The sequence below is a fragment of the Xenopus tropicalis genome, chromosome 6, assembly GCF_000004195.4.
Source record: "Xenopus tropicalis strain Nigerian chromosome 6, UCB_Xtro_10.0, whole genome shotgun sequence".
NCBI classification, from domain to species: domain Eukaryota; kingdom Metazoa; phylum Chordata; class Amphibia; order Anura; family Pipidae; genus Xenopus; species Xenopus tropicalis.
In genome coordinates, this window is record NC_030682.2 from 63,465,857 (window position 1) to 63,480,999 (window position 15,143).

The 15,143-nt window shown below is 36.3% G+C and overlaps 1 protein-coding gene across 3 annotated transcripts in view; it reads right to left on the minus strand.

The window, feature by feature from the left end:
* Positions 1-1,933: 1,933 nt before the first annotated feature.
* Positions 1,934-15,143, minus strand: part of stard3nl (STARD3 N-terminal like) — a 30,348-nt gene continuing 17,138 nt past the window's right edge. For 2 of the 3 annotated variants that reach the window (XM_031903248.1, XM_031903247.1), the window contains exons 5-10: positions 14,150-14,227; positions 12,775-12,828; positions 12,568-12,685; positions 11,165-11,263; positions 3,777-3,847; positions 1,934-3,634 (exon numbers count right to left, since the gene is read on the minus strand). In XM_031903248.1, the coding sequence (XP_031759108.1) occupies positions 3,795-3,847; positions 11,165-11,263; positions 12,568-12,685; positions 12,775-12,828; positions 14,150-14,227 (402 nt within the window). In that variant the 3' untranslated portion in view covers positions 1,934-3,634; positions 3,777-3,794. 3 annotated transcript variants of the gene reach the window in all.

The following is a 15,143-nucleotide window of genomic DNA, read 5'->3' on the forward strand; positions in this document are numbered from 1 at the left end:
AAGGGTTAACTTATTGAATAAACACTTTTAATGTTGCTGCTTATCTTTTAAGCCATAGCAACCAATGCCCAGGCAGCATTTACTTGTCAGTATACATGATTTGTTGCTATGGCTTGTTAGATGTTGGTGTTACCCCAATAGAGTTTTTATTAAAGGCAAAAGGCAACACACAAAGTTTGAGGATATCAGTCTAATGTGTATCACATACTTTATGTACTTAATCACAGTTAGCATAAAGGGTGCAAAATTCAGCTGTAAAGCTGTTTGCACGTGGAACAAATGACCCCGAAATGTCTTTTTAGTAAACATGGGCAATTTCACAATACATTTCCTGATATAACAGGGCAAATTTATCAACATTCATATTTTAATTTTTACCATGATCCAAGTTTTTTCACGCTAAAACTCAAATTATAACTTTGATAATAAATCAAGTATCCATGAAGCTAGAAAACCTCAAAAAACTTGAGTGTACAACTTCAGCATCTAAAAGCTTGTGAAGTCTTGTAGAATTCAGTGTCTTAGATGGAGCTGTCCTAAGCCAAATTTAGACATTTTTTTCGAGTTTTTTTAAGCTTGTCAACTCCCAAATTGGAAGTATTCAATATTTTTTCCACAATTTTATTCAATCAAGCTTTTAATATTCAGAATTTTTAACACAAATGTCATTTACTGGGATGGCAGTGTGCAATGTACAAAAAACAGGGGCAATCTGCCATTTTTTTGCAGTTTGCTTTCCTCTTGTCCTGAATTACTGCAGGTATGAAACAAAGAGATTTGCATATGCCCCCATGAATACTGTACAGTGATGGCTGCTTCCTCTGCAATTCATCTGCAGAGTGCAGTCAGACCTGTGGCACAGTGCTCTTGTACTTCTTCTCCAGGACCCATTACATGTTTCAGGAATATCTGCCCTTGATAAACTTTGACTGCAGATGCAAGTGCAAAAGCACACCAGTCTGAAAAGACCACTTTAAAGGGCAAGGAAAGGCAAAGTCACTTGGGGGTGCCAAAATGTTAGGCACCCCCAAGTGACTTTAATCGCTTACCTCGTACCCCGGGCTGGTGTCCCTGTTAGGAGAAAACAGCACCAGCCCAGGGTACCTGTAGCGATGCGCTTCCTGCTTCGTTCTTAGAATGACTAAGGACAGGCGCATGCGCAGTAGAGTGAGAAGCCGACTTAAACCTGCGCATGCGCTGCAGGTACCCCGGGCTGGTGCTGTTCTCTCCGTACAGGGGCACCAGCCCGGGGTAAAAGGTAGGCGATTAAAGTCACTTGGGGGTGCCTAACATTTTGGCACCCCCAAGTGACTTTGCCTTTCCTTCTCCTTTAAAAAGCACTTTAGGGCCTGGATACAGCCTTTACCTTGCACTGCTACATGTGCTGTCAACGTTCCCTAACTTGTGCAAGACATTGGCACTCCTATGTGCCTCCTCTGCCCATCCCTCTGCAGAGAGCACATTATCCCCCTCTGGACCCACTCCAATGCTAAAGCTGTAAGCGTGAAATGGAAGAAAGGGGTGACATTGGGACTGCTGCCAAAGATGTCAGCAGCCCCAAAATCACCACTGCCATCCCTCGTTAATAAAGTGCTGTATCCATGGCACAAAAACAGAATTAAGCTGACCAAAGCTTTGGAGCAAACACAAGGTTAAGCCCATGAAGCCCTGCATTAGTGTAGTGTGCATTTTTACTTGCAGTTGATGAATGGTGGCTTTTCATGCATTTTGCTGCATTTCAGTGAGAGTGTTTTACATACCCTGATTTTTAGTTTTGTCTCGTTTTATATTGGGGTTTTTTTTGAGGCCCCGCCGATATAAAATGCATAATACATTTCCCTGATTTCACATTTTTCCAGATTTTACACCATTGTTTTCAGTCCCCTGAAAAATGTAGAATGGCGGGTTGACTGTATAATATATATAACATGCATGATGTCCATTTTTAAGTCTTTATTCACTTATATAAATTATTTACATATCTTTACAATCACAGTATTAAGAGCCTAAAATACAGGAAATAGAATAAAAACATATACAGAATGGAATATCAGCCCCATTGTTTGATTATAAGGCAACATATTTTATACCTCAAAAGCAGGACATTTTGAACAACAGGGTATTATTCAAACACATTCATGTTACAATGTATAAAATGCCTGATGAAAAACAAATATGTGCCGATTATGCTGATTATAATGATGAAGACTCAACACAGAGTAACAAGCTATCTGGTAAAGATGCATTTGTGCAAAAATGTTGTTAAATTTGAAGCATGTTCCCCAAGATAATGAACCTACTTAATGAACATATACATTTATGAATTGAAGGGAGATTCAGATTTTAAGGCTTCCTTGGGACACCAGTGAATATTCTCATTTCCAGTGCTTTTCCATTTTTTAAACCATCAGCTGGTGCAAACCATGCCTGTGTAAAACCAATGATTAAATTGACATTTGTGAGCACTAGCCAAGGGATGTTCATATTTGAAAGTTTGTAATCAAGTCTTAACCAATGAGCCAGCTTGATGCAGAGCAACAACACCTTATCAAAATCGATGTATTTGGACATTTTATTATTAGCATATCATTAGTTCATTACAAAATATTAAGTAATCATGCATGTTTAATGAATCAAAAAACAATGACCTGATTTAATGCTAGATGTTTGCAATAAACTATAAGTTTTGTACAGAAACATAATTTCCTCTTGATCTGTATGTACTAATAGATGATATAATATGCTGACAGGCATATGTAGCAACATAGTAAAGTCTTCCCCATTCAAATGATAGCCAAGTACAGTAAAGTTTAGCAGTCTGCCCTGCCCCAACACATTAGTACATACAACCCAAATATAATGATGTGGTGCCTGTGCAAACTTTGATCAAGCCCAGAGACCTCTATCTCCAGTAAAATATTTCTAGGTGAAGATTAATTGCTTTTGGTAAGGGAAAACTGTTTTGATGAAAAGGTGTTAGGGGTAGATTGAATGAAGAAATATATTTTAATATCTTTTTTAAGAGTTTTATTTTGAACTGGTTATTGGTAGAGATACTGTAAGTTCTCAGGATTCATGTCACATACATACAAATAAAGTGCTAGACATAGCAGGGTAACATAATAAAAAGTCTTAAGTTTGCCCACATGTAGTTGCCTACACCAACCAATCAGATGTTCGGTTTCATACAACTGACATGTATATTCTGCTGATTGTTTGCTATTGGTTACTAGACAAGTAGCAAAACTCAAGACCATTTATTTACATTATTACATAACCCCCCTAAAATTGTATATAGTCAGAGTCAGATTCTATCCACTTTTTCTTCCAATACCCCATTAGTTCTATTGCAAACCATTTTAACTTTTCTCATATAAGCAGCATTAGGAGGTATGTTTATTTAGGTTTGATGTGATAAGGCCTCCATTTCCTGTCCCTGAGAAGTACTCCATCAGTTAGCATTTCAACAACCATCTTGATTTTTGCTTTATGGAGAAACCACAATATTAATGAGGTGTAAGAAGGGCAAAAGCTTAAAGTCAAAATTGTCCTGTAAATTAGCACTGAAATGGGATCCATTGCTGTTGCTGACAGTAGTGTACTAATACATTTCAAGAGTGTAATGATTTCATACCTAAACAAAAGAGGAGTACAGATTAGGAAGGTGGTTAAAGTATGTTGCATATCTATATTGCAGACAATATTAATGCAGCATTCTAACAGTAAATCGTAACAATAACAGTACACAATGGTCTTTAGAACCAAGCTCAATGTACCTGTTAATACACATTTCACTAACATAGAGGCTTCTCGTCATCCTGTATTTCCTCTGTTTCATCCTCTGAACCTGTAAAAAAGGAAAAGACTATTAATTCCCATTTATCTTTAATATAAATAAATACAATTACAGTGTTGTCCTTCCCCTAAATGAAGCTCCATGTTGTATATAATATCATGACAAAGATTTAAACATCTATCTATCTATCTATCTATCCAGAATGCTAGCACACTTAAAGCTGCTGTAATCAGAACATTGTAATGTTTTATCTTAAAAACCATGCACGTCTTTTAGAACATCTTAATGGAGGAGCCACTTATGTGTTGGAAGATGTCCACTCCAAACCAAACCTTACCAACACTGCAAGCAAGCTTTACAAATAAATATGGCCTTTTCAGAAATGCTGAAATCCATGGCTGAATAGTAGGGTTTTATGAATGCATGGTATCTGTTAACTTGAACCCAAAATCCATAAAGCTCTGAATTATGGGCAGGGCATCTCCCATAGACTCCATTTAAAGGAAACCATTTTTTATAATAATAACTTAACATTTATTTTTTTCTCTGTAATAATAAAACAGTCCTTTGTACTTGATCTAACTGGCAAAACAATTCATCTGGGTTTTTTAAATGTTCAAATGATTTTTAGTAGACTTAAGGCGTGGTGATCCAAATTATGGAAAGGTCAAATTATGGAAAACCCCAGGTCCCGAGCATTCTGGAGAACAAATCCAATAGCTGTACAGGAATGGGACCTCTTATCCAGAATGCTTGGGACCTGGGGATTTCCGGATAAGGGATCTTTCCATAATTTGGATCTCTTTATATTAAGTCCACTTAAAAAAAAACATTTAAAAAGAAAATAGACTTAATAGGATTATTTTGCCTCCAATAAGGATTAATTATATCCCAAGTGGGATCAAGTGTAAGGTACTGTTTTATTATTACAGAGAAAAAGGAAATCAGTTTTGAAAATTAGAATTATTTGATTAAAATGGAGTCTATTGGAGATGGCCTTTCTGTCATTTGGAGCTTTCTGGATAATTGGTTTCTGGCTAATGGATCCTATACTTGTATATGGTTTCTGGTTTCACTAGAGACAAAAATGAAGCAAAACAAGTATAAAGGAGTGTGATTTATTAATGTTTGTATACAAAGAATTATCATGGAGATATTAAAGTAGGAGTAGATTTTGTATGTGTATACTGCTATTGCTGTGCTGCCAGTGAGAATACAAGTAAAGATATTAAAATAAATGTATACATTAAGATGCCTTAATAGATATCTTCTAGGCATACTGCTGGCTATTAGAATGCAACATTCAATATATTTTCCAACATTACTTAATGTTCTGTTTAGTGAAGCTTGTATTCCCTATTCCTTCAACATATCAATATAGCGAGCAAAAGCTCAAAAGGAGTAAATAAACAGGGAGATCTGATAATGGCTGACAGGCATACCAATTAAACTGAGTCACACTGAAATGTTTTAACTTGAAACAAGGAAACAATCTATTAGTGACACAAAATAATGCGTACGATAAAATTCCATGCTGAGTTTGTTCCCCACCCCTTCCTTCCTTCCTTCCTGCAAACTGTAATTCAGATCAGGCCAGTTGAATGGAAATTGCTGTGGCTTAACAGTTTGCTTAGCAAGAAACACAAGAAATGATTCTCGCCACCTGTAAACAATGCAGCGGTTTTTCAAAAGATTCTAAGAATTTATGTTGTTTAATGCAAAAACTGCAGTGAAATATAACCAGTAAACCCATGTGGCATACAAACTGAAAAATTATGTTTTCCTTGAAATGGACAAACATGTTTTAAATGCAGAGGAAAAAAATTAATAAAAAAATGAATTGGGTTTTCTTACATAATGCTTAAGCCAACAGATATCTGGGATGCAGAAAGAGATGACAAGTCTCATTTAATAAAATGGTGGGTCAGGTGCACAGCACTATATTTTTTTGCCCATAATGCACATTATCCCTATAATTTTATATTTGTTCAGCTTTGCCTGGCAAAATGTTTGCACCTTAGGATGGAACACAAAAGGGGTCATTTATCAATGCAAATTCAGTGTCCAAAAACAATTTTGGATGCAACTGGCCATGTTTTTACCCACAATGCAGTGTTTTCCTATGATTTCGGAATACTTGCAGCCACATGAGGTTACTTGTATCTGTTGCAATTGCTTTCAGTGCATCAAAACACAAGTACTTGTGTGTGTGTGTCTTGACATATCCTATACAATTAGAGTTGGTATTGCACCATTTATGACACAAATTTAAAATGATGACTAAGTTGTTGAACCTACTGATACAGCCCACTGTGATAACTCTGGAATTAGCTCCAGCTTGAAGGTGGCAGTAGCGAAATGGTTTCCCTGTGCACTTGCATGCGATTCAGAACAGGAGGTGGGACAAATGCACTGGCGCCAAGCTCAACTATATGGAAGTACAAGGAGCAGGAGTACCTTTAATAAATGGTGGTAATACACAAAATTATTTTGCATGACGCACTTGCATGCATGTGCATAGTCCTTACTTTACGTTATTTAACATTTGTGAGTCACTAAAGGCTGGCATTACACCTGAGTGCTGCCATCTGTGCCATGCACTATTTTTAAGGAATCTAAGAGGTGCAATTCTAACCCCTTAGAACTCCATATAGCTGTATTATCAACTATATGCAGAAAACTACTGAGGGTGGGGTTATAAATCTTCCAAACTGCAGACTTGTTCTATAGTAGACAGTCACACTGATAATATTAACATTTATATAACTATTTAAATAAAGAATGAATGAGAGTGAATGGGCATGAAAAGTCAAATTCACTTAAGGGTGCCTATTTGTTAGACACCCCACCAAGTTAATTTACTGATATGCCTAAAGAGCACATCATTTTTTAAACAAAGTTAAAAACATGATAAACCAACCAATGCAATATTTGCTTTTTGGTCCATCTGATCCAATGCCTGACAGCTTTCTGATACACTCCTCAATTATTCTGTTGAATCCCTACAACATGCACCCACCATCATGTCTAGACATAACAATTTCCTATTCCTACAATGCAAAATTATCTCTGTTAACTTTAAAATGTTAATTACTTTAATTCTCTTGGTAAAGTCACTGGCTATATTACCCTCTCATATTTCTTAGCTAAGCTATGCATATACAAATCCATACTACTATTTATTTGAAACGTTCCCTTCTCTTAATTTACCATAATCTATATTATTTCCCTGTAAAAGCCAATTTTACAAATAGACAAAAAATTCTGATTTACCTTCATAAATATATCTGTTTTGTATGTTCAGTTTTATTTACACAGCACTCTTTGTGTTATTTAGCACTTAGCAGCAAAGCGATACCCTGTACATACTTATCTTTTTGTTCAGGGCCTCTTTCTCATACTAGATGCTATACTGTGTACTCATGAACTGAGCTTCTTAGCACCAGTATGAAGTTTGGAAGCAGACACCAGAAGTTTGGCACACCCCCAGTGATTAAACATTTAGTTTCCCTTTATTGCAGTACATCTTAGAAGTTACATAATAAAATGTGCAGGTAGCATTTCTTTGTTACCTGTTTGAAAGCAAAGATTGCAAACAAACCCCATCTTGGTTGCTATCTGTTGCTGAACTTAGACAAATGTTCAGGCTTTACAGGCATTACATATGGTAGATACATGTAATATAAAGGGCACCTGTCACCCTGAAATTGTTTCTCACACAAGAGGTGGGACTGCCACCAGAGCCAGGAGCGCCACAACTCGCTCACTACGTGCATAGCGAGCAAGACAAAAGCTTGTGCGGTGCATCAAATTCACCTACATCAAACGCATGGGCATAATAAGTCAGGAGACTCGTTCATTATGCACACTACAGGTTATACAGCATGGCCGCTCGCACTGGTGGGGCATTTAAAATAAATTGGTGTGCGGACTCTATTAGCCCACACCTATGGTGGGGGAAACAATTTCAGGGTGATAGGAAAAGGTTGAACTTGATGGATGTGTGTTTTCTTTCCACCGTTACTTCTATATATGAAACTATTATTTATTAACTAACATTAATACTACAACCAGCAATGTTGTCATGGAAAACAACCTGCCACAAATTGAATTAATCACTACTGATTGTTTAATGGTAATTCCATAACCTTAACCACCCTTACAGTAAAGACACCCTTCCCGTAAAACATCCTTTCCAGCAAGAATTATTACAACCTTATGTAAATGTGTTACATAGTTGAGTTAACATAGTCAGCCAAAAGGATGGTGTTCACAGCAGTTCCAAACTGTTCAATCTAGATCTAGGCTATTGCATTACAACTCACCAATTAATTTATTCTAAGCCTTAAAAGAAAACTAAAGATATAACCACAGGGGGGAGCCAAACTGTCAGTGATTAAAATGGCTTACCTGATACTCCAGGTCAGTGCTTTTGTTCACTAAACACTGCACTGGCCTAAGTATTTTTGTAAAAGCTCCTCATCACCATCTTCTTCGGCTTCTTCTGTCTTCTCCACATTCTGGTATAGGCCGGTGAAAAGAAGACAGAAGTGGAAGAAGATTGTGGTGAATAAACTTCTGGAATTCCCTAGGCTGATGCAGTTTTCTGCTAACAGAAGCACTGGCCAGGGGTATCAGATAATAAATCATTATTACTGGGGGGTGTCTAACATTTTCATTAAACCTTTAGTCCTCCTTTACGGGCACATACACAGGTGCATTTATTTGCAGGGCTGTGGAGTCTGTATATAAATCCATTGACTCCGACTCCTCAGTTTATGGCACCACAGACTCCAACTCCAAGTACCCAAAATTGCTTCCAACTCCATTGCTTCTGACTCCAAATCGCTTCTGACTCCATAGCCCTGTGCATTTAAACCACATTCAGCAAATACGAGCTTCAATGCACTGGATACATTTAATGGGAAAATAAGGAAATTTTATTTTAGATGTATTTTAGATGCAGAAAAAATACTGCATCTGAAGGAAGACATGGGCATGAATTTGTGCTTGCACTAAAAGTGCAGCTAGTCACCATTGCTCATAACTGTTTGATACGCAAGGTGTATTCAAATGCCCTTACACTGAATGTGGCATTTGTGCTGCCACTGACCTAATGGAAACTGCCTAACACTGGTATGGTTATTAAAATATTGGTCATGCATTTGGGATGTAAAAATATGCAAGTCACTTAGGATATACTATTAATGCAACTCCATTAGATTTGCAGGAGGAGGGGATCATTCTCCTACTTTACAAATTAAAGGCCCCATCTAGAATGTGCTGAGCAGTTTTCGTCTTCAGTGCTCAAATGGGATATTATTGAATTAGAGAGGGTCCAAAGGGCAACTAACCTAGAGGGGTATGGAAAGTCTCAGTTATATAGAAAGACTGTATCCATACAGCAAACAGCAGAAGCACATAAAATTAAGAAGCAAAAATATCATAATATAGTGTAGTACGTTTTTTAAATCACATAAAATCCATAAGTGCACTTAAACACAATGTGAGCGATTTGTAATGTGCAAAACAAGTGTCCTCCACCTCCTGGGTTTGGTGAGCCAGAAAATTCACACCAATGTTAAATAGATGTTGATGGAAGTAATGGGTGAGTCCTCAATTGATTGTAAAACAAGAAAAAGCACAAAATAGCATAACATTTATTATAATAAAAGACCTGAGCAATACAGGCTACTTACAGTAATGTAGAATAAAATTAGTATATCAAAGATACTCATTTTATTCTTCATTTTATTCTACATTATGTAGAATAAATGGGGGCCACTAACCCCAGCAGCCAAAAAGTTTTATTGTTATGTTTTGCAACTTTCTTTTTTGTTCAGGTCCTCTCCTATTTATATATCAGTCTCTTATCTAAATCACTCCTTGGTTTCTAAGGTAACTTGGATCCTAGCAATCAAATAGCTGCTGAAACTCCCAACTGGAGAGCTGCTGAACGAAAATGAAATAACTTCAAAAACTACAAATAATAAAAATTGAAGACCAATCGCAAATGATCTCAGAATATTACTCTGTACATCATAATAAAAGTTAGCTCAAAGGTGAATAACCTCTTTAAACTGCTACCATAGGAAAACAACAAAACAGCTATGATTCCATCCTATACAGCCATAAGATGGAGCCATACCATAGCAAAAAATATAGCTGGTGACATTACTGTCATGTGACTTGTAGTTTTTTTTTTTTTTTTTTTTTAAAGCACCACAATACTAAGCAGGGTGCTTTAGGGCTTGTCCTGACAATCCTTTCTTCCTGCACTCCCCTTTGGCAGTGTTCCACAAGCGATTGGCACTTACATACACCTGCGTCAGTACAGAACCACAAGTAAGAATGGCATGCATTTCTTCCCGTGCTTCCCTGCACCAATTTAAGCAGCAGTTTAGAGATTGTTCATTGTTCAGTCCCTGTCCCACTGGACTTACAATAGAAGGTCCCGATCCCATTCACACAACACACAGAAAATCCCACAGACACTGGGAGAACAAACATTCCCCTGTGCCCATAGTCCACAAAAACAAACTCCTTGGCAACAGTGCCCACACAAAGAGATTCTGACTAAAATACTGGTTAAAGGGTAATTATCAGTACCATTAAAAATTGAGTTATTATATTAGTAAGGGATCATCTATGAGTTAGCTTTATTATCTCATTTGTGTTCTTTTTATTTTGACTTTTTTGTAACAATTATAAAGGAAAAACCTTTGTTCAAAAAATAAAAAAAAACTATAGTATAATGCATATTTAACAAATCAGTTCACAAACAGTATCTATTGTTTTTTCTAACATATTTGTCTGTTTATTAGCAGAATAGTGGCATAACTATAGAGGAACCAGACCCGGGGGGCCCAGAGAGACTTCCTCTATAGAAATTCCCTGTCCCCAGCTACTCTCCTATCTGAGAATTGGTGAGGAGCAGGGTACGTGAGGGGTGATGGGCATACTGGCGGGTGGGGCCAGGTAGGGTGGATGTGCGGGCCAGGCCCCTCTGAAAATTTTTGGGGTGGTTACGCCACAGTAACTGAAAATTTTGTCCTGGCTGCAAAAATTCAATCTTGCTGAAAGTTGCAGCCAGAAATTTGGAATTTGCTACTGACAAACAGCAAAGCTGAATTATTTGCAACTGAAATAAAAGATGTTAGAAGAAGCCTAGAGAAGACAATAAAGCATTTATAACTCAAAAACTTAAAAACAAAAAAAAACTTAAGGAAAATAAGTTTAGAGACACATAGTTGTGGCAGACACAAAGAAGGTCCTTGTGTTAGAGCCTTCATAAAGATCATGAGACCATTTCTCATTCCTACCTCATATTGCATCTAAATTGTCCACAGGCAAAAAATATCTGTTTACCTGTCAGGGATTCTGGTGGAGAATAAAACTGCCCTTCAGACAGTGGCCCTTGTGGGGGAACAGTAGCTCGTTCAGAAACACTCCGTATCATCAGAAGCCCTGAAGAAACAGCAAAATGGGCACAGATTCATTCACACTCTGGAGTTAACAAAATGACACTTTGAAAGTAATGACATGCAGTTAACAAAATGACACTTTGAAAGTAATGACATGCAAATAGATTAGGATAACTGGGGACAGGTGGCAAATATTAAAGGGTGTAGAAAATGTAGGGATAGTTTCAAGAGAGGGGCATTTCCTTGCAAAAATAATACTGTTTCCCAAAACTGGAGTATAGGCTCTATTAGACCACAAGTCCAGTGGGGAAAACAATTTTTCTGAGAGTTGCATTAGTATTCTACCTTTGTTAAACTGTACTCTATAACCAATATGACATTCAATTTGACTGAAACTATAAGGGGTCCCTTAGACATTGCTTAGTTTCAGGGTGTTGTGCAATGTATCTTTATCACTCAATTTAATCTGCAGGACTGGGTGAAATAGGAATCGACAGTACCTTTATATTTGGGTGAATGGGAGTCACTGCAGGTAAAATATCTGAATAGCTTGAAAATGCCTTTAACAAATCTCCCCATTTGCCAAAACCCTAAGTACTATTAGTTCTCATGTATGTTTGCAATATAAGTATTGATTTGAGAATTTCACCCAGCTCTGGAAAGTAAAGGAGTTAAGTAGCATGTTTATGATTCTGTTAGTTTAAGAAAAATTATTCAGCTCCATGTGCCAGGCCACAAGAAGGGGTGACTGATGGCATTCCTGTCATGGCAGTAGGCAGTTTGTAAAATCTGGATACTCCAATTAGCATACCGTGAAACTGATGTGGCTCAGTAAGAGCGGATGGAATTTTGTGTAGACAGTAAGTGTGTTTGGGCATAGTGGAGCCTTTCAAGGGCAGATTGGGGACATGGTCAAAACTGCGTTAATTCATTTTCAAATCGCGCACTATTTGTCCTAAATATGTTTAGCAGCATCACTGGCAGTCCAAATGATTTGTACCCTAGAAGAAAACTGCAGCAACAAATTTCAGCCTAGTTAAAGATGCATAACACACTCCATCAACCTATTTGGCATCAATGGGAAATTACAAATCTCATTGCCATATCCCCCACCATTCCTATTAATTAGATACAAAAAACTGTAAAAACTTTAAGACATGTAAAAAATGAAAAATGAACATATTTTTGTTTTAATTTATAGGAATGGCAATTATAGGGGTATGCCAACGTAATTTCACTTTGATGAATAAAACCAAAAAAACACAAAAAAAAACATAAATCCTGGCAATGTTTTGATATTTTGTGAAATGACAAAAATAAATAGAATTTTAAAGAAAATTAGCCCACTTTTTTCTTCCTCTGCTTCTTGAGGTAATACTTTGAAGTCAAGGAACCATGCTTCTATCCATGCCAGAATAAAGGACATAATTGGAAGGACATAGCCAAAAGCACCAGTGGAAAAGAGCTAGAAGATACACAAAAAACATGTTAGCATTACACTTTTTGTCAGCATTACATTGAATTGAACCCAATACATGTATAATATGAATATACCTTAGATAAGATGACTTTTACTAACAAGAAGGCACACGTTGTTGCTGTTGTCACCTAGATTAAACACAAACACAAAGCATAAAAAATCCATTTAACATTTGTGTCAGTTTGTATACTAGAAGCATGGATCAGAGATCTGTGAGACCTAGGGGTCGCCACCCAGATAGTACTTTATTTATCTTGCTGGAAAAAAATTAAAAATGAATTGCAAGTATCCAGCAATTTTGCTAAATTCTTTCTAGACAGTACTGGCTCTGTCAGGCATTTCTCATTCAAATAATGAGGGGCAGATTCAGGTGCTTTTTTACAGTTAAAATCATTTTGGAAATTATCCTTAGAATATGTATTCAGTACTCCAAATGTTCCTGTATACTGTTTATATTTATAATTTAAAACAAATAAGACGTTAGTCAAAGCAGACATTGTATATTTTATAATTACTTTCCTGGATCAAGTGACATAGGCATGCTTGGTCCAAACAATAATAAATGCAGTGCATTAGCAATAGTAGCAACGAGCCTTTATGTGGAAGGAAACTGCAACCTTACTGGTACTGATGCTTTTGATTAAAATATGGGACATAGGAACATATGTCATCCAGGAGCCTCCATGCAATGCAAGACTACACATGATTTACCCAAATTAGAAAACGATGCACACTTTATAATCACCCAGATCATAAATATGTTTCTTACTCAAAAGGCTGCATGTAAGAGGAGCTTTGCTCTTTAAAGCTGAATGATGTAACCTTTATGGTGCCTCACAGTAAGTAAACTTCCAAACAATTCAGGTCATATCCATTATTCAAAGGCTCATGATGTATACCCCAAGGAAGTACAATTGTGTGCTGCCTCTCTACTCCAGGAGACATTATTGCAGTTGGTTTATCCCTGACATCAAAATTATCACCTAGAAACTCCATTAGATGGATGCATACTACAATTTAATTACATTGTGGAAGTATGCACAGGCCTTTTTTTGTGTAAACAAACTGAACAGGTAGCATAGTTAATGTATATATTGAGAGTTCATTTCTTGATATTTCAGCCTGACTCAAAGAACCGTATACCACTGGAACTTTTATATACTGTAATATGGTAGCAAGGGTAAGGACTCTCACTGGTGGTCTGATGGGAATAAGTGAAAGCTTGCCCACGTTGTTACTTTTAGATTTGATATGACTATAATTCTTATTTAAGAACTGAAATTCTGTAATCAGTTATACCTAGAGAGAAAAAAATGTCCTCCTACAATTAAGGTGTTGTCTTACATGACAGAAGAAAGATATACAACAAAAACAGTAAATTATTTCTTAATGTCTTTCTTACAATTCCTGGTTCAACATTACTTTTTGAATGTAAAGATAGAAACTTACCGCTACTGCCCACCAATGGCGTAGCTTACATATTGCATAAGCAACGATAAGTAGGTTAAATCGAAAAAATGAAAGCACCTGTAAGAAGAGAAGGAACAAGTTAAAATGGCAGCTGCCCACAGATAAGACATCTACAAAGTTATGTTTTCCTACTGGTTTTCTATAATATGTATTAGATAATGACAATGTTTGATCTTTTTAGGAAAAAATCCTGATGTTTATCTGTTAACAGTGTAGCTACTAATTTACTAAATGGTCCTACACTGAAAAATAAGATTTTTTTTAAGAATGTTTCTAATATACACTGAACAAATATTTACAATGGTTTTAAAGTTATTTGGAAATTAAATCTATATTGACATAATTGCCCATCTTATTGTTTATATTCTCTCATTAATTGGACCTGACTCCATAAAAAATGTAGCAGAAGAAAAAGATTAACAGGATTGGAGTATTAGTGACTTCTGCATTGTTTCAGGAGTTGGAACCAAAAAACAAAAAGGGAAAGACAAATACAAATTTCAATTGCAACTGCATCTAGAAATAGATTTAAAAGCAATGGATATTTTTACGTAACACAAATAAGAAAGTTGCTTACAATTACATTTTCATTCATTATGCCAAAAAATAATGTTTAAGGTAACAAAAACAGAATATATATATTACATGTGCATTGCTTAAAGGGGACCTGTCACCCTAAGAAATTATTCAAAATTATTTTCTGTTGTGTTTTATTATACAGCTTTTTATGTCTGGGTGACAGGTCCACTTTAATGTCTTATTAAAGGAAGAAGACATATCCCCATATGTAATAGAAGGCCTTAAGTTTGCATAGGAGCAGTAACCCATAGCAACTGATAAGATGTTTGCTTTTAAACAGGTGACCAGTAAATTATGACTTTTGATTATTTGCTATGGGTTTCTGTCCTGGACAGACTTAGTGCCTTTTATTACATAAACTCTATAATTATGTACAAAATTTAACAAAAATGTT